The 20,581-nt window shown below is 43.2% G+C and overlaps 2 protein-coding genes across 2 annotated transcripts; both read right to left on the bottom strand.

The window, feature by feature from the left end:
• Positions 1–393: 393 nt before the first annotated feature.
• Positions 394–3,411, bottom strand: LOC128616962 (uncharacterized). Its single transcript, XM_053639870.1, has 5 exons — positions 2,068–3,411; positions 1,574–1,746; positions 1,328–1,435; positions 1,036–1,185; positions 394–938 (listed from the first exon to the last, which is right to left on the bottom strand). Exons 1-5 carry the CDS (start codon positions 2,081–2,083, stop codon positions 726–728), a joined length of 660 nt encoding a protein of 219 aa, XP_053495845.1. The 5' UTR covers positions 2,084–3,411; the 3' UTR covers positions 394–725.
• A 5,124-nt stretch (positions 3,412–8,535) lies between these two features.
• lrrc3ca (leucine rich repeat containing 3Ca) lies at positions 8,536–13,890 on the bottom strand. Its single transcript, XM_053640617.1, has 2 exons — positions 13,696–13,890; positions 8,536–11,897 (listed from the first exon to the last, which is right to left on the bottom strand). Exon 2 carries the CDS (start codon positions 11,836–11,838, stop codon positions 11,038–11,040), a length of 801 nt encoding a protein of 266 aa, XP_053496592.1. The 5' UTR covers positions 11,839–11,897; positions 13,696–13,890; the 3' UTR covers positions 8,536–11,037.
• Positions 13,891–20,581: the final 6,691 nt, after the last annotated feature.

Here is a 20,581-nt window from a genome sequence, read left to right as displayed (position 1 = left end):
GTCAGTGTGTTTCGTTCAGAGAACTACACGTAAAATATTATCAAATATATGACTAAATATTCGAAAACATTTGAAAGAAAAATGACATCACGTTAAAAAAATTTGTTACATTCATTTATTTTTATTGTTGTTTTTTAAAAAAAAACAAAAAAACAAAACGGTAGTAATGTAATAAATATTCCTTAAATAAAATATAGTAGTATGTCTTGTAGTTGTGACGATAAAAACACATACGTACTGTATGTGAATAGAAAAAATATATTAGATACATTCGTTCTAAACGGCAGTAAATAAATAAATACATCCAGCATTTAATTCTACTCTGCAGTACAGGAAGGGAATAAACATTTAACATTGATATATAAATACATTCAGGCAAAAAAAAAAAAAAAAAAAAAAATGACCTAATGTAGATCATAAACAGCCTGTGGAGGTCATGAGGTGATTAAATCATCATCATCATCACATGACAAGTCACCAAAGTTGCTAAGGAAAACCAGCAAGTTAATCAAATGCCCATGATCTCACTCTGATAGGGGCGTGGTCTAAATAATAAATAAATAAATAAATACATACATAAATACTCATATTATTTAAGTCGGTGCGCTCGCAGATACTGACAACTCATGTAAACAAACCATACACTATAAAACGTGTTCGCCAGTAGTAATGCACATCAGAACGTTTTCGTTGCAGAGTTTGTTATTAAGGTTCCACAGATTTGTTTATGAATCTTGAGTCCCCTGTTCTTCCGGAGAGATGAGCATGCTCTGGAGACTGCGGCTGACGTCCTTGGCGAAATGTCTCAGCCGGATCAGGGCCAGATGCGCTGCCACCTGGGACGTGTATTCCTTTTCTAGTTTCGGCTCCAAATCCTCTTTCAGCCGGCTTTCGGATACCTTCTCGTCTCCTTTTACCGCCTTAATCAAATGCTGCATCTGGAGAATGGAAGGAAAGAGTGAGCACGAAGAAACTCGCAGTTGGAGAAGAGGACGTTTTACGCTGGTACTAGGATCTGGCCGAGGGGTCGCTTACCCTGTGGACGTGCAGCAGTGCGTCTCGCAGGTCGTACAGGAGTCCCTCCGGCTTCGGCTTCTTGAATTTAAAGTGCGCCAGCTCGCCGATCACCTTCAGCAGGGTCTCTTGCAACTTCAGACCCTCGTCTATCTGGCCCAAGGAAACGTCCTGGAAAGATTGCGTTGAGGGAAGACCAACAGATGTTACGATACACACTTGCCCCTTATTTGCTTGAGCAAGTGTTCCCATGGGCAATGTATCTGTTTCAGCAGGATAATTTAATATGCTCAAGCAGAGAGTCAGTACATACCAGTTTAAACTTGTTAGAGAGGGGCTGAAGAGGACTTGGTTCTGGTAAATCCAGGAACTCCTTGAGGTACTGCAGCGTGCTCAAATCGCTCTCGTCTAGAGACAGCGTCTGTAACAAAACAAAACAAAAAAAACGGAAGGGAAGTTTTTTAAAGCGTGTTCAGACAGGATGTAAGGAGCAAAGTCTGCTCGTATCTGAAAGTGCTCGAGCGCCGGAGCGTAACGCGCAGATCTGTAGCGAGCTTACCGTAGTGTGGATCAGTGATTTGTGCACGGCAGGAATTTCACCAAGTATCTTCGTGATCAAGCTGAGAGTGCTCTCGGCAGCGTCCTGAAATTCAGGGCTTCTCATGACCCCCATGTCCTTTAACGGCGCTGGAAGCACGGATCTTCCCAAAGTGCTCAGAGCGAGGTACAAACCTAAGGAGGACACAACAGAAGGTTGAAGAGGACTAGCTTTTTCATTGGGTTATCAAGCTGCAACACGATCACCTCAGCCAACCCAGAGCGAAGCAAAAGGAGTAGCTGAAAATACACAAGCCTTGGATACATGATATGATACGATATGATATGATATGATACGAGTGACGGAGTACTATAAGTTGCAATATAGCCTCCAGAACCGTTTGATAGATCCAGAGCCAGAGGCAAGATCTTGCCGGTTGAGATCTTCCTCTCAGCATAACTGCAGAAACTGAGCTATAACTATGCCTGGGATTTAAAAAATGAGTGTATACTCACCGAGATAGAAGTACATATTAGCTTAGCTCCACTTGTTTCACAGTTTCAGTCAGCTATACTGGCCATCTAACGGTTCGAGGTATAAGTAGGCATCCACCACTGAAGGATGCCGGAAACTCCATGATGTCATAGGAAACTTTCATCATCTTGTTTTCTTTCCTTCCTTTTCTTCCCGTTTTAAGTAAGATCAATCATTTCTATTATTCCTAAAAACTCACTAGGGGAATATAAACATTTTAAAAGTGTATGAAATAATTGCTTTCATTAACCCCATTTCCAGTGACTCTTGCTGATCGTACCTTTCGCCAGGTCCACCTGGAACCATCACTTACCTTGATTACCCTGAGTGATGAATCACTGAAGGTCAAAAAGTGGTTTGGTAATGGGCCTGTGAAGTCATAATTGGTGTTGTAGACTTGTTTTATGACTCTTGTGATGATAAAAAAAAAAAATGTGTCTTTTTGAACATGTTTATCATTTCTGTGAAATTCTTTTGATGACTTGTCTTGTGCTCATAATGAATGTACCTTTTATGAGACTGAAGGTTGGGAAGGTTTGGAGTTGAAACCCAAGCAAATGAATGAACGAATGTATGTGCCCGTCCGCTGTATACAATTACGGCTCACCCAAAGTGCTCGGATTATGGCCATGCGCTTTTTAAAACCATTTTTAGTAACTTTGTTGAACTTTACCACCCAGTGTTGACTCGTTCCTTCGTTTGTGTGGGGTTTTTAATAAAAAAAAACATCCATCCATCCATTTTCTGTACCGCTTATCCTACACAGGGTCGCGGGGAAGCAGTAGCCTATCCCAGGGGACTGGGACTTGGAGCACAAGTCGGGGGGAGCGCTCTGGACGGGGTGCCAGTTCATCCCAGAGCACGATCGCACACACCCATTCACACACTACGGACAATTTGGAAATGCCAATCAGACTACTACGGCTGTCTTTGGATTGGATGAGGAAACCGGAGTACCCGGAAGAAACCCCCAAAGCACGGGAGCTTGTTTCAGTGCTTAAATCAGCGCCTTGGTGCTATCGATCGATCGATCGATTTATCTATCTATCTATCTATCTATCTATCATAGTTCAGATGTAACTTTGGGTGACACATGAGTCATCTGTTCATTTCGGTGCATCACTTGTTAGTTTTGTAAGCTTATGTCGTTTCACATGCTGAATCACTAGCAAGAAATAAGAAGAAAAAGAAAATAAAGGGAAATGAATCATTACGTGGAACAAATGTCCTCATCAGCATGAGTGAAGAGATTTACGACTTTTTCTCTACACCGAATCAGGACCGGATATTTAACGGATTGTACGCCCGAGGTGTATCCGAGCAGGTAAAACAACAAAACACAAAACAGGGATTAGTAATAACGTTGCTGCCCCCACCCTACCCTACCCCATCCAGGGTGTACCCCACCTTGTGCCCGATGCTTCCTGGGGTAGGCTCCAGGTTCCCCGCAACCCTGTAGGATAAGCCGTATAGATGGAAGGCTGGATGGATGGATGGATACTGCCCCCTGTTGGTACAGAATATAACCAAATGAGGAGTGTGCCACTCCAATCTGAATTGTTGTGCCTTTACTTGAAGTCTTGTACAGCTGAAAGTGGCGTGAATTTCTGTACGGGGTTTCAAATTCAACGTGATGATGATAATCACGTGCGGCACAGTCCGTTTCCTCAGATTGTTGTTCTTGGCTGACAGTAGCAGAACCCTATGTGGTCTTCTGCTGTTGTAGCTCATCCCCCTCATAGTTTGATGTACAGTGCATTCTGAGATGCTGTTCTGCTCGCCACGTGGTCACAGCATGGGCTTTGGTCACGGCACCCCCAACGGAGCTGATTTACGGAGTAACTATATGAGCCAGTATTAACAAGTTCCTCAAACCTTTCTCAAGAAATGTGAAGTTGACGAGGTCATTTCAGAGACGGTCACAGCTCCTGATAATGCTCATAATCACAGGATGGTGTAATACGACATTTCTGTACTGATTCGGCACTAATGCGGCTTTTACACTTTATTTCCAGTGGAAAACAAGGAAGTAGGAAATAATGAAAGAAATCTGGCACTATTGAGGAGTTTTGGACACTATTGAGGTGACCGAAGCAGTCCTGCCAGGCAGACAGAGCAGGAAGTGGGGCAGGTGGCGAGCCCGGGTCACAGGTGAGGTCGAACGATGACATGGTGATATCTAAGTAGTGAGATTCAGTACTGTGATAAATGTTAGGCGGATGTACTGTATGGTTCGTCCACGTGTGTTTGAAATGAAAGCATTGAATAGGCACACGTCGTTGTCTCTTGCGGACTGTGCTTATGTCTCCGCCGATGTCCGAATCAAACCTAACTGTAATTGATTGTTTAAACAATAAACAGCTCTGAACATTTACTCTTGGTTTGAGCGTTCAGTGTCACCTGTGAAGACTGCATTTGTCTTAAAAAGGATAAACCGACATGAAGACCAGAGAGATGTCTATGGGAGAAAAGCGAGCCATTTTGAAGCCTAGAAGAGAGGGAAAATCTATCAGAGGCATTGCGTAAACACAGTGCGTAGAGGATGGAACAATTTGGAATGGCCTGAAAAAGAAGGAAACCCCTTGCGTACTGAGGAACAGACACTGAACGAGTCAGCAAAGGAAAGCAAAAGTTGATGACAGAAACATTGTGAGAGCTGTGAAGAAAAACCAAAAATATTAGTCAGTGACATCAACAACAACCTCCACAGGGCAGGGCTGAAGGTCTCACACTCCACCACTAGATGCAAACCACTCATCAGCAGTAACAATCAGAAAGCCAGATTGGAATTCGCAAAGAAATACAGAGATGAGCCGTAAAAGTTCTGGAACTGAGATGAACATCTACCGAAGTGTGGAGAAAGAAAGGATCCAGAACATACGAGCCGTTCCTGTGAAACATGGTGGAGGTAGCGTCATGGCTTGGACTTGCATGGCTGCTTCTGGAACATTCTCACTAATCTTTACTGATGATGGAACTCATGATGGGAGCAGCAGAACGAATTCAGAAGTCTGAGGAACAGTCTGTCTGCGAAGGCTTATGCAACCCAATATTAAGCGTTATTGATTTTAAGACGTAAATCTGTTCCTATACTTTAGCTCAACTCAAACTCTTATTGGCATAACCTAGACTTCTGATTTCATCATTTGTTTAAATTTTTTCGGGACACTGTACACTGAAGAAAAAGTTTGCGTGCGTGATATTGCCTTTTTACAATTCTAAAACAGGACGTATTCACATTTCCACGGCAAATTAAGGAAAGTGGTTTTCATTTTCGTTTTTGTTTTGCAATTTCATTCTTATCGCGTTTTGTTCAGCAGGTGGCACTGTTCTCGTACAATCTGTGACGAGTCTTAGAAGAACCATAGAGTGTGAGGGTTAGTCTCACACACACACACACACACACACACACACACACACACACACAGCTCCTGAACTCTCCATCCCCTCTCCTGTGGAAGGTGAGCCGCACTAAAATGTAAGTGAACCTGAGGCAACAGGTGTGTGTTTGGTATCAGGCTATAACATTACCTGTCATACCACACACACACACACACACACACTCACAACCCCAACTAACAGACACCCTATTGGTTTACTTTTCCATTCAGCTGTCTGGAATAGATCCTAATGTCTTTTGGCCACAGATACAAACTGTACACACAATACCAATTTGTGTGTGTGTGTGTGTGTGATATTTTTGGTTGGATGTGTGTGTGTCATATTTTTGTTTGGATGTGTGTGTGTGTGTGTGTTAATGTTCTCTGTTTGCCTCATCACACATCTTCTTATGTCCTCAGTTCCTTGCCATGCCCCTGCAGTTGCCCAGTTCTGTATGTGTGTATGTGTGTGAGTGTGTGTGTGTGTGTGTGAGAGAGAGAGCGAGAGAGAGTTAGATGTCAAAGAGGGACGACTTCCCATGTATATTTCAGTAGCGCTTGTCAGACGCGCCTTGGCTCTTGGCGTTTTTAGTTCTCTGACCTCTGCTTTTTCTCTGACAGTCTCCGACTTCCTGCTCAGTGACCCACGACAACCTTGTCTTCTTTCTGCACTAATCTGGAAACGGGTTGTCGATTCTGTCCTCTTTATTTACGTCTGACGTTTGACGTTCTGCATTTCGCCTCTTTAAATTAGTAACAGGGTTGACGGATTTTTAGCCTATAATTTAGCCTAGAACTAGCAAACGCACAAAATGTGCTTAACTAGCGTCCGTGTACACGGCACGAGGACTGTCTAGTCGACTCAAAGTGTATGTCATATATATATAAAATTAATATGTGAATAATTTGGGAACAGGGTTGATTTCGTCGGTCAAAATCACAGTATCGTTGTACTTTTCTTCTTCGCATGATCTTCAGGAAATTCGGTGTCCGTCCGACAAATTGTGCGACTTTTACGGAAACATGTAAAAACGTATGTTAAAAAGAAACAAACGTATGGGAGTCAGAATGGCGCTTTCATGACGTTTCGTGTCCGTTTTTGCACGTAGCAGCAGTCGTTCCGTCCGAATGCTAGGAATTTGTCCGATTTGTTTTTTGTTTTTTTTTGCGATCGAGCTGCACGATTAAGCCACGTCTCCGGATAATAATCACGGTTATGAAAGCGTTCGGTCATTCTCTTTATGGCTTTCACTTGTAGTTTATGAGAACGGTCTGAAATGCACCCAGAGGCCAGGTCTGTATGCCATTACAGCTCATCACGTCGGATATTATAATCTACGAAGTCCTCAAAGACGGGACGGAAATTGAAGAAGCTTTCGTTTGGGGTTAACTAAATGGGGTTGTGCTGGAAGAAAAAAAAACAACCGAGTGTGTTGTGTGTCACTGCGGAGAAAAGACGCACAAGCGACAAGTTTGGAACGAACAATGGTGTGCACTTATATAGCGCTTTACACTTATTCTCATTCACTGTTTGGGTTCAGTGTCTTGCACAAGGACAATTGAGTGGAGATTAGTGGAGAACCCGATCTACCACCTGAACCACAGCCATCCCGTTGGTAAACAATGGTGAAGAGGAAAAATATACAAACAGATGTTGTGCTTCAATAAATAAAATTTAACTAGTGGATTATTAGTAAGTCAGTCAGCTTCTGAGACGATTCTAACCCCTTCCTTCCCATTCCCATTAAAACGCCGGACTTACCGCTTCACCATCATCTCACCACGTCTAAGAATAGCCTCTTCCAATAGCAGCCACGATCCAATTCACATTCAGGACGTATTCATGCTCTACCGTTCTGAATCTTATTCAACATTCATTCTTCTCCCCAATTACGGCCTATTGTCTTCCCTTTAGCTCTCCTAAGCAGTCTCTAATTGATGTCACCCAGGCGCTTAGCTTCTTCACCACCCAGTCTGGTGGGTTCTATTTTGAGCTCCGGAACTAGACTAGGTCACGTTTCTTTTTTTTTCTCTCTCTTTTTTTGCCGCTCGAGTTTCCAGTTCCCACGAGAGCAACCTCTGTCAAGGAAGGAATCTCCCCCGGAAGGGAAGAGATGCGTGGTCTTGGTTCACTGGATCTTGGTCTCTAGTTCTTAAGGATGGGTTTGTCAGAGCCACGTCTACGGAGTAGAAATATTTTTGCAATCGTAAATCATTTGCACAGCTCACATACATCGCAAAAGTTACAGCATGTACATACAGAACATATAGCGTTATGTATCGTTATATAATCACGTTATCTGTATAGTTATAACTATATTAATTATAGCGTTATAGATTACTATGCTAGTTATAGTGTTACTTATAGTAAGGTTAGTTAATAAGTTACGTCAGTTGTAGTGTCATGTATAGTTATGTCAGTTGTAGTGTTATACAATATAGTTACGTCAGTTGTAGTGTCATGTATAGTTACGTCAGTTGTAGTGTTATACAATATAGTTACGTCAGTTATAGCATTACAGAAAAATTGCGGCTTGTAAAAATGTAACGCGATGACTGAATAAAGAACGTAGCCAGATCCACAGTGTGATGATGTCGTGAATCATAGTTTCCTGAAGTGATGTGATCATTAAAGGTATCGAAACACTTCTATAAAAATGACAAAATCGCACCTTCAGAAATATTTCCGAACTCGCTTTGTGCTATATAGAGCAGCGCGACTCATCCGAGGGGGTGTAGGGATGATTTTCACAGCCAATTTCGGATCGAAATCAGATTGGGCAATCAATATATTTCTATATTCTATCCCAGTTTTTATATATATATATATATAATATATATATATATCAATTTCAATGCCTCGCCTTGAGAATCCCCAAGCCTTACTTTAAGGAAATTAATAAGGTACTAGAGTGAAACTTCTTAAACTTCAAGCGCCTTATGATAATGGTGGCTCGAACCTCCCAAATTTTAGACACTATTATTTAGCTTAGCAATTCCACCCAATATGGATATGGTTGTTCTTTGATAATGTCGATATTAATTGGACATCAGTAGAACAGTGGGAGATGAATTATTCCACTAAGAGTCGTTCCTTCTTCGGGGCTGAAAGGAACCTTTCAGGTTCGTTCCCGTCAGCAACTTAGTCACGTGGCAGTGGATGACATTTGCTGTATCTATGTTTGTACCAAGTTAACAAGTCTCCTGGATGCCTTTCGCAACTTTATGTTCAGCTCTCGGCCTGTGTGTGTGTGTGTGTGTGTGTGTGTGGTTGACTTGAGTGTGAAAATCGCCAGCACAGGTGGAGTTTCCTCAGCAGGAAGTCTCTCACTGGAAAATAGAAAACGTTCTCAGGAACAACACCACAGTGTGTTTTTTTAATCTTTAATGGAACATAAGTACATTTTTCTGTGTCAGGTTTTGATTTTGTTTTCAATAAAGTGCATCCTGAATACTGTATCTGGAATAAATCCAACACAAAAAGTAAAAAATAGATATCTTTTTTAATTAATAACAGTACAAAACATACCCTGCGCGATTCTGGAAACTCTCAGCGATGTTACTGATTTTAAACCTTACATTAAAAAAAATAAAAGAAATAATAATCATATAATGCGGTAATTCCACCGACTCCTGATCTACTCACACTTTTTAGAGCGCAGTGTCAAAAGTCAGGCCAATTCCTTCCATCACGTCTACCTTCTACATAATTAAAACATCCAACACGGCACGACTCTCCGTTTTATTTTCATCCATAAGCCTCTTGAGTTAAATGTATGCACGAGAAGCCTTCCAGATTAGCACGTTCCATTGGTGGCATTTCTGTGCAAATCTTCCATTTCATTCTATGGAGGATTAGCATTATAAAGCTGCACCTCAAACCTGTTCTAGCTGAAAAGGCTTTTGGAGTCCTGAGTAACTGAGAAAAAAAAAAAAAAGATTTCAGTCAGTCAAAATGAGCAAGTAAATAAAATCCCACAGCATTGACTGATTTCCAGTCCTGGTCCGCTAACTTCCACAATAACCCTTAAGGACATGAATCAAAGTGGAATTTGGAAGGTGGTGGAACTCGAGTCACACAATTACTCTGTAGCTAAGTAACCCTAATCCGCAAAACGACCAGATTAGCTACATTCACAAGCTAGCTACAATTACAAGCTAGCTACATTTACAAGCTAGCTACAATTACAAGCTAGCTACATTTACAAGCTAGCTACAATTACAAGCTAGCTACATTTACAAGCTAGCTACAATTACAAGCTAGCTACAATTACAAGCTAGCTACATTTACAAGCTAGCTACAATTACAAGCTAGCTACATTTACAAGCTAGCTACAATTACAAGCTAGCTACATTTACAAGCTAGCTACAATTACAAGCTAGCTACATTTACAAGTTAGCTACAATTACAAGTTAGCGAATCTGATTTGGAAACGACGAGGGCTATCGCGTTCGTCGTTACGAGTTCGAGTAGATGAGCTTGCACAAAGTAAGGCTGCTTTACACTGTATTTTATTTCTTTTTCCGTTGCAGAGAAAAATCGTGAAATAATTCCTTGGTTGCGAGGAACAGTCGTACAATTGTTACATCTTACGTCCGCAGCCAGTTTGGCCAAAACAACCGAAAAACAAAAGATTTGCACCAAGATCTCAGTATCAGCATGTTTTGGGACGTGGGAGGAAACCAGAGGACCTGAAGGAAAACCACACGGACAGGAACCCAAGCTCAGGATCCTAGAGCTGCGAGTTCATTGGAAATTCCAGGAACAGGACTGGAAACCATCACTAAATGTAAAAAAAAAAAAAAAAACCCACACAAAAACCCCAACAAAGCAGCATTTTACTCTTCCCCTGAAAGAGCGGGAAAATACCGGACCAGCTGGTGTCCTTCACTAGGATTACGAAATATGATTATTTCCTCTACAAAATGATAAAAAATATACATATCAGAGCAATACACCGACTTTCACTAAACCGTTTATTCAGAATTGTAGAAATGACGGACGTGTATGTTTATGCATGGCTCTGTTATAAAAAACGAATGTAGTCTGGAGGGATAAACATCAGAACTTTTCATGTTAATAAATATCGTAATGGAAGAGAGGGCTTGCTTTATGCTACATGCTCATGCAAATAGATGGCGGATCCTTTCAGAAACGACTCAAAAGTAACAACTCGTGCTACTTCAAAAGCATTCGGAGCAGACAAACCACTCAGCCAGCGCAGACTTGGAGCCTGGCCGGTCCGGGATCAATTATTTATCTGGATAAGATTAGATGACCCCTGCAATTCTCTTGCAACGCTGGCATGTAGGTTCCCCAAGGAGGGTTTGTCTTTACCTTCGAGCCTGAAATGGAAGACTTGCGGCAGGATTTTTTCCAGCTGCTAAGTCGCTGTGGTTGTTTTTTGTTTAAGGCTGGTTTCTGATGATCCAGAGAGCTGCAGTACGCCATGCCTGTTATTTCCAGAGATGATAATCCGGTTATTGGTTCCTCTACCAGGCTAGACTTTTCAGTGTGCCCATTGCCCTGTGCTTGCCTGAGAAGCTTCCCCCTTTAGCGATCGTGTGCTGTCAAACCACAGTGCTAATGGTGGAAGATTCCTCAGACTTGCCCTGCCTGCTGGGCAGAGACTTGAGATACTCCAGGTGGCGCCTGGCATCTTCTTGGTTATGCCGCACGTAGTAGACCAGGTAGGAGATGACCATGGTGAACCATCCAAACATGGTCACTAGCATGGCCACGTCTGTGGTCTTTTTAAGCACCACGCATAGGTCCAAGTCTTTGGCCAGCAGAAAGGGCACACCTTGGGCACCCGAGTCCTCGGGTTCTGATGTTTGGCAAACGATGCCGGTGAGAGACACAGGCTCCAGATCGAGGCGTGGAAGTGCCATCTGTAACCGGCAGTCACAGTGCCAGGGGTTGCCAGTCAGATTGGATCGAGCCCTCACGCCTTCAAAAGCTTCGGGGTCCAGCGTCACCAGCTGGTTGGAGGAAAGATCCAGGAACAGCAACGAGGCAGCCAGGCCCCGGAAAGCTCCAGGCTCAAGCAGTGCCAGCTCGTTGTGGGAAAGATCGAGTTCGGCCAGCAGAGGAAGATCTCGAAAGGCATTGGCAGGGACACCGGTCAGCAGGTTGTAGTCCAGGTAGAGGCGCCGTGTGTCGTTTGGGATGTCCTGTGGAATCTCGGTGAGGCGTAGGTTGCTGCACCGCATGGTCTTGCCCCCAGATGGACCCTCGCTCTCGGAGCAGTAGCAATGCTTTGAGCAGGAGGTGGCTGCGTGGTGGAAGCAGAGTGTCATCAAGACCAAGCTGTGTAGCAGCAAGCACATGACCACGGAGTGCCGGAGTAGCCAATAGGACGGCAGCGCCATGGTCAAATGGGGGCATACTCCCTTCAGAGCACTAGCTGTGTGGGTCAAGACGAGGTGTCCTGGTAAAAAAAAAAAAGAAAAGAAATATATAATATTACAAGTTAAACAGGAATGTAGTGCTCCGAAATCATCACATTATTATTATTATTATTATTATTATTATTATTATTATTATTTGTTATTCATATGGTTTTACCATCTCGATATACTATACCATCTGATCACTGTCTATCTTTCTGAACTGGCTGCTGTATAAAATCTGCCTCTGTTGCCAGTTATTTCACAAACCACACTTACGTCTCTTTTAGTGTGTGTGTGTGTGTGTGTGTGTGTGTGTGTATACATAACCTACATTGATTGCCCTCTAATTAACACAGAATAAATTACATCCCTTATACCTACCAGCACACACACACACACACACACACACACGCACTCACGCGCACACACACACACACGTGCAGAATAACAAGCTGCCGATTGATGGCTGAAAGCTCCTCTGAGCTGGAGTGTGTTATTTCATGCACAGATGGAGGCTAGCTGCTCTAATTGCTGTAGGCAACAGGGATCTCTCTCCATCCCTTTCTCTCTCTCTCTCTCTCTCTCTCGTCTTCTCTTTGCTTTTTAACGTGGTACTGATCCAACAAACTTATGAAGCTGGTCTTGCATTTACATAAAGTACACGCAGAAACGTCCACTTTTAGCCGGAGGACATGAATTAATACTATCCCCTTGTTGACTGAAATCCCTGCTGCGCTGTCCTAATTCACAGCTCCACCTCAGGCGCTCGTACGTTCCAGGTTTGACGAGGTTCCAAAGCCACTAAACCCAGTCCTAAAAAATATCGTCTTGAACTTCATATCCTAGTCCTGAGGTCGTGAGGCACCGATAGAACAGTCCAGACTTATCTGTTATATTATGTTAGAACAGTCGCATGCAACAGTCACAAGTCTCGAGTTGGAATACTAGAGATTTCACCCGAAGAGCGCTTTGTAATTAGGCTCATCCTGTCCATTCTCGTCGTTTACTCTTGGTTTGTTTCCAAAGACGAAAACCAGACGGTACGTTGGGAGAAGTCATGACCGTAAGTCTGACTGCTATTCAAGCTGCGGCTGCCATTTTGGTCATCCTATCCCACCGTCTGCGAGGACTGTAATCCGTGATCGTTTCACGCAAGACGTGGCTCGCTTTGTCTTAAGTGCAAGTAACTGCGAGTGGCAAATTGTTCTGTCTTTCACACTGTCGGCCCGTAAAGAAAGCCGCTTCCACGTTCCACCTCAACTAATTAATAGTTACAAGACATGGAACAGCCTCATACAGCCTGGAAGACCTTCCCGTGATGGACACCGGAGACGGCGTACCTTTTTCCAATCCTTTTATACGGAGCGTCCGCCGTACGAGTTCCCTAGAACAAGCTGTTGCTATAGAAACGATAACGATACAGAGAGACGCTGTTAAGGAAAACGAATTTTCACCGATCGAGAGTTCGACAGCACTGTCGTGTGACTGGTTTTCAGCAGACAATCATGGGGACCGAAACCAAAAAGCTAAAATAGTTCAACATCTGGCAAGATAGAGCTCCTGGTGAATTCCTTCTCCCGGCTGAGACGAGATAAAGAAGTTCTGTGCGTCTTCGAAAGAGAAGACAAACGACCGAAGGCCCAACGAAATCCACTTACGCTGATTAAAAAAAAAGAAAAAAGAAAATCGATCTCTGAGTACTCCGAGTTAGCGTTAGCGGGGGCGATAATACTCGTAGCGCTACGAGACGCCAGGGAAATGAACCCCGTATAATGAAGCCTGAAAAACTGAGACGAAGACAGACAATGGAAGAAAGGAGAAAGAAACAGTCCTGACCTTAAAGCGCCGTATGGACTGCTCTGTATCAGCCGTCGCCAAAAAGGTCCACCAGGAAACAAGCCCAGATGTTTATCGCCTCTCGAGAGTGCCGGATCGAGACCGAACGGGCGTCGCAGGATATTTCTGGAAAAAAAAATGAGCAAAAGTGAGAATGAACACAAGACGCAATCGGAGGATGTCAGGTATACAGAGGAAGACACGGCAGGAACACAGGGGTTGAGTGCGAGTTTTTGGGAAGATAAGACAGGGTATGAGACCCAAGAGTACACTAAACGCACGTTGAAACCGTTAAGAGCGTTATTATATTCGTGTGATTGGTGCGATTTGTGACCCTGAGCTTTTATTCGCCACCATTAAAGCCTTTCAGGAGATTTGTGTTGTGAGAAGAACGTTTAATACCGATGAACATGGTTTAGGAATGTTTAGGCGTACTCGACCAAATCGAGTTTAAGTCAATTGGGGTTACATTGATTGTTTTCCTATAACACCGTCAACACAGTGTTTTCTTCCCACTGCTGTCGGATCGTTCTGACCAATCAGATTGCAAGCAAGATCGATCAAACAAGGCTTAGAGCATCGTTGTTGGTTTATTAGCAGTACCGATAGCAGGAATGAAACACTTGTTGGACACGGTGCTTTAGGAAAATAATTAGCCAGTAAAAAATAAACACAATGTCACATATTTGGCTATATGATGTCAATTGAGACATGACGCTTTACAATATTAAGAAGAAGAAGAATTACTCATTACATATACATTACAGCACAGTGAAATTCTTTTTCCACATATCCCAGCATGTCAGGAAGTTGGGGTCAGAGCGCAGGGTCAGCCATGATACAGCGCCCCCTGGAGCAGAGAGGGTTAAGGGCCTTGCTCAAGGGCCCAACAGTGGCAGCTTGGCAGTGCTGGGGCTTGAACCCCCGACCTTCTGATCAGTAACCCAGAGCCTCAACCGCCAAGCCTCCACTGCCCTATTATACAGTATATTATCATATGAATAATAAAATGGGTCTGTGACCATGGGTTTTATCGCTGAGTTGGTGCAAATTGTGGAAATACGCATTAGCATGAAATTGTCCAGTCATATAAAAGAGACTTTGGCATTTTGTTATGCAAATTAAAATGATTTGGAATTCAATTCTAAAACGGGTGGAAACATACAGTGTGCATGTTTAGGCCACCATGAAAAAACTGGTGTTCTGATATTATATAAGATCTATATGATCAGCATAAACAGTATAATAATAATAATAATAATAATAATAATAATAATAATAATAATAATGAGAGGAAACCCATAATGAAAAGCCAAGTTAGCCCATAGTTTGCATTCCACACACACACACACACACACACACACACACGCTTTAAGTTACATTAGCCTTAAACCACGCGCATGCCGCGGACTCACGTTTCCCTCGCGCTCGTGACCAGAGCCTTGGAAAAGTTCCCCTTCACATCTTCACTTCATGAAGCGCAACACAAGCACGAGCGCGTCGCACAAAACAGCGACAGCACGCGCGAGACAGCCTGTGTGTGCGCGAGGGAGAGATACAGTAGCTTATGTGTGTGTGTGTGTGTGAGAGAGAGAGAGAGAGAGAGAGAGAGAGTGTGTGTGTGTGAGAGAGAGAGAGAGAGAGAGAGAGTGTCGAGAATGAGGGAACCTCTCGCTCAGTTTCCACGCAACCAGAAGAGCGTCACTGGCGAAAGGCGCGAGCGGAGGGAGTCAGAGTTCCTGTCCAATCAGCGACCGCGACTCGCACTTCATCATCACGCGCTTCTTCTTCATCTCGGAGTGTGAGTTGGATTCAGTTGAGTTTTAGTTTCCTGCACAAATCTACAGCAGAGTTACACTATAGCATGATAACAATAATATCTCTCTCTCTCTCTCTCTCTCTCTCTCTCTCTCTCTATCTATCTATCTCTCTCTCTATCTGTCTATCTCTCTATCTATCTATCTATCTATCTATCTCTCTATCTATATATATCTCTCTCTATCTGTCTAGCTCTCTATCTATCTCTCTCTCTCTCTATCTATCTCTCTCTCTCTATCTATCTCTCTCTCTCTATATCTATCTATCTATCTCTCTATCTCTCTATCTATATATATCTCTCTCTATCTATCTATCTATCTATATATGTCTCTCTGTCTATCTATCTCTATCTATCTCTCTATCTATCTGTCTATCTATCTATCTATCTCTCTATCTATCTGTCTATCTGTCTATCTCTCTATCTATCTATCTCTCTATCTATCTATCTGTCTATCTATCTATCTATCTAATCAACTCTACACGTATTGGCATAATCTATCTATCTATCAGGGGTCGGATTGTGTAGGATTGTAGGATTGAAATGGCAAGCACCTGAATGGCCTCAGGATTTAAATGGTCAGATGTTAGGGTTAGGATTAGGGTTGGGGTTAGGATTAAGGTTGGGGTTGGGGTTTGGATTAGGGTTGGGGTTGGTGTTAGGATTAGGGCTGCGATTAGGATTAGGGTTGGGGTTAGGGTTAGGATTAGGGTTGGGGTTAGGATTAGGGTTGGGGTTAGGGTTAGGATTAGGGTTGGGGTTAGGGTTAGGGTTGGGGTTGGGGTTAGGATTAGGATTGGGGGTTAGGATTAGGGTTGGGGTTAGGATTGGGGTTGGGGTTAGGATTAGGGTGAGGATTGGGGTTGGGGTTAGGATTAGGGTTGGGGTTAGGATTAGGGTTGGGGTTAGGGTTGGGGTTGGGGTTAGGATTAGGGTTAGGGTTGGGGTTTGGGTTAGCGGTTAGGGTTGGGGTTAGGGTTGGGGTTAGGATTAGGGTTGGGGTTAGGGTTAGGATTAGGGTTGGGGTAGGGTTAGGATTAGGGTTGGGGTTATGGTTAGCGGTTAGGGTTAGGGTTAGGATTAGGGTTAGGGTTAGGGTTGGGGTTGAGGTTAGGATTAGGGTTGGGGTTATGGTTAGCGGTTAGGGTTAGGGTTAGGGTTTAGGGTTGGGGGTAGGGTTAAACCTGTGAACTGAGGCAGTTAACGATGTGAGGCAAGAAGGACAGTTGTTGGTCCAGGAGAACACTAAGGTTGCATGCCGTGAATATTCTGGTACTTAACAGTAATATTATACAGTGTGTATCAGGTACTTTTCCTTGTAGTCAGTCTCCATTTTGTCCCTGATGGTGTGTATGACCAAAGCTCCGTCTTCCTATTCCGTTCAGGATGTCGCTCCACCTCCCTGCTTTTCTGGATGGCACTGTAAAACTTTCATTCCGTCCCATTAGGAGGCAATAACCAACAGAACCAACGAAACAACAAAAGAAATAAAGCTAACCTGCCGGAAGAGCAGAATGAGACGCCTGTAAATAACCCCATAAAGCAGCTTCTTAGTTACGAGAGCTTTTTAATTAGACACGAACCTTCCTCTAGACATCAATTTCAATTACTTTTTTATTTCCTTTCAGGTGATAATGATCTCTATCAGCTCTTCTTTGAAGGTCAGGCTGTGAAAAGATCACGGGGACCTCCCAGTGAGCCGGAACGCTCCAGTGCTCTTTACCTTGCATTAAAATCCAATGCTGAGCTGGCGGCCATATTGCACGCTCACTTCCCGTCAGCACGACATTGTCATTTAACAAGATGTGATGACAGGTCCTGTCTGAGGCTTTTCTTCATTAGTGATGTAATGGTGGTAGCAGACATCTAATCCATGGTTATGCTCAACACACACACACACACACACACACACACACACACCACACTGGCAACATAGAGCTTCTAATCGGTCAGGTTTGGTACATTAGGACTTGGTGATACAGGGTGTATAAAACAAAGAAGAGACAAAAATGGTTTTCATGGTTTTGATCCGCTTCTCGTCCTCGTTATTTGATTCCTGCCTGAGCCTGGTTCATCCTGTGTGCCGATCTCCTGACCTTTGCCTGTTTTTCCACCAACTTATTGATTCACGTTTTGGATTTGTCTGCTCAATTTCCTTAATAAAGCTCTTCACTGCTCCTTGCTAATCGTGACAGAGACAGACTGCTGGGATGGAGATCATACATTTGTACAGGAATTAGATTTCATTCTGATAAAAGAGGAGGAGATCAATATCCAGATATAGCACAAAGTGATTAGAAGACAGAGACAGAGGGATATCGTAGCTGAATGAAACAGATATGTGTGTGTGTTTATGTACAGTACAGTCACATCCATAAATATAGATTTTTTTAAGGAACCAAATTCAATAACTGCTGGAAGTCTGGAACCCTGACACCTCACCCGACGCTGGGGTTCTTCCCTGTTGGTGCTCGGCCAAGCCTTTACTGCAGCTGTCTTCAGTTCCTGCTTGTTCTTCTGGCGTTTTTGCCTTCAGCAATTGAATTTGGATTCAGATCAGGTGACTGATGGTCTTCCATGGTCTTCCAGGCCTAAAGAATGTACACTATATGTCTGAAAATACGTGGAAGGCTTTCTTGTACATTTTGAAGCATGACTGTGAGGATCTCCGTGTTCATTCAGATACAGATCCGGTTCATCTCGAAGGTGTTCAGTGGCGTTGTGGTCAGGGCTCTGCGCAGGACACTCGAGTTCTTCTACGTCTTCACGGAGCTAGCATTGTCATGCTGGAAGGAAACCATTAATGCTAATATCTAGTGTGTTTGTCTAGCAGTAGGAATGACGTCAAGTGCGCAGTCCTGAGAACTGACACCGTAACCACGCCTAAGAATATTAATTTCTTTTCAGTTCCTCTGAAAGCGCACGTTAATGTGAGAGTTCTCCGTCGAGATTGACCTGGAAATGTGATCAAAGTGAAGCATTAACTCAGCATTCCTATTCAATCATCTTCCACCAAGAGGTTGTTTTTGCCTCCACCTGCCCACTGTGAGATCAAACACGCCGGTAAGAGCGACCTCAGGATTTTTTAACACGGAGCATGAAAGCAAATATTGCGCAGTCGCTGGCGCTCGGGAGCTGCGGCGACGCTGGGGGATTTTTTTTTTCCCAAGACGCATGGAATACAACCTGCTTAACGAGATCAAGGTCTTCCTCCTCTCTTTTCATCCTCTATAACCATCAAGCTATCTTATCTTTTACCCACACCTCTTTCGCGTTCCTAAAGAACATCAAAGAACGCCTCTGCGTTTTGAATGTGAACGTGACATTTTTATACCAGGTCTCTAAACCACAACGCGATAACAGGAACCAACTTGTCTCGCAGACGTTCCACTACATTAAAAGTAACTATAAACGGATAAAAAAAAAGTACGACGTGTCTGTCGTCGTAAAACATGTACATTTTAGTTCATTCTCCCAATGCTGTTACGTGAAAACGTTTACCGCTCTGGAATATTCGAATAAGTCACGTGTTCGAACAGGAAGTTGCATCATTCAGATCAAATTTACTGAAGATTCTCTCTGAAGAAGTTCTCGTATTCCTTCTCTTTTTTTTTTGTGAACATGTGCACGTTTGCCAGATGTCAGTCTCCTCGCACTTCCATTCGCACATCCGTTCCAGTCCCTCAGCCATGATGGACGAAATCACGTCGGCTGTCTGCTGTCCCCGTTCAACGTTTCCGCACATCTCTACCTCTTCTTTTATTCTATGCACGTCCTCTTATTTCTCTCCCTCTCTCGCTTGTTCCCTCATCAGTCAGTCTGCATTAGAGTCTGCGAAAAGAACTCCGGCATCAATAAATGAAAAGGACAGTGCATCTGTTTCTGTCTTGCTACTAATGCACTTAAATAACCTTACATTTACTCCTATTTTATAACAATGAGGGGTTTTAAACCCCAACAAAAAAAACAAAAGCAGAATGTTAATCAGTTATGGATTCATAAAGCATTGCTCTGAAATGTACAATGTTTGGTGTATGATGTGACCTATACAAATCTCTAGCTCCTGGTTGAAAATATATTTGAAATTTCTGCATAAAAGTGACCTAAGACATCATTAGATTATCACACATGTCCTAAAAGTCCTAAAAGTATGTGAACGTCTAGGATTAGCAGTTTAATCTGAAGGTGAGATTAGAGTCAGGTGTTTTCAGTCAGTGGGATGATGATCAGGTGTGAGTGAGTGAGTGTCCTGTTTTATTTAAAGAACAGGGATCTATCAGAGTCTGATCTTCACAACACGTGTCTGTGGAAGTGTATCATGGTACAAACAAAAGAGATTTCTGAGGACCTCAGAAAAAGAGTTGTTGAAGCTCATCTGGCTGGAAAAGGTCACAGAACCATCTCTAAAGAGGTTGGACTCCACCGATCCACAGTCAGACAGATTGTGTAGAAATGGAGGGAATTCAAGACCATTGTTCCCCTCATAAGGCGTGGAGACCAACAAAGATCACTCCAAGAGCAAGACGTGTGATAGTCCATGAGGTCTTGAACCCAGAGTAACTTCTAAGCAACTGAAGGAATCTCACATTGGCTAATGGTAATGTTCATGAAACCACCATCAGGAGAACACTGAACAACAACGGTGTGCATGGCAGGGCTGCAAGGAGAAAGCCACTGCTCTCCAAAAAGAACATTGCTGCTCTTCTGCAGTTCGTTAAAGATCACGTGGATGAGCCAGAAGACTAATGGAAATTTTTTGTGGATGGAGGAGACCAAAGTAGAATTTTTGGTTTAAATGTGAAGCGTTATGTTTGGAGAAATGAAAACACTGCATTCCAGCATAAGAACCTTATCCCATCTGTGAAACATGGTGGTGGTAGTGTCAGGGTTTGGGACTGTTTTGCTGCATCTGGACCAGGACGACTCGCCATCACTGATGGAACAATGAGTTCTGAATGATACCAGCGAATTCTAAAGGAAAATATCAGGACATCTGTTCATGATCTGAATCTGAAGAGAAAGTGGGTCATGCAGCAAGACAACGATCCTAAACACACGAGTTGTTCTACC

This window comes from Ictalurus furcatus, chromosome 13 (assembly GCF_023375685.1).
Source record: "Ictalurus furcatus strain D&B chromosome 13, Billie_1.0, whole genome shotgun sequence".
In the NCBI taxonomy this organism is placed as follows: domain Eukaryota; kingdom Metazoa; phylum Chordata; class Actinopteri; order Siluriformes; family Ictaluridae; genus Ictalurus; species Ictalurus furcatus.
The sequence above is the reverse complement of the archived record's forward strand: the minus strand, read 5'-3'. Positions and strand labels throughout refer to the sequence as shown.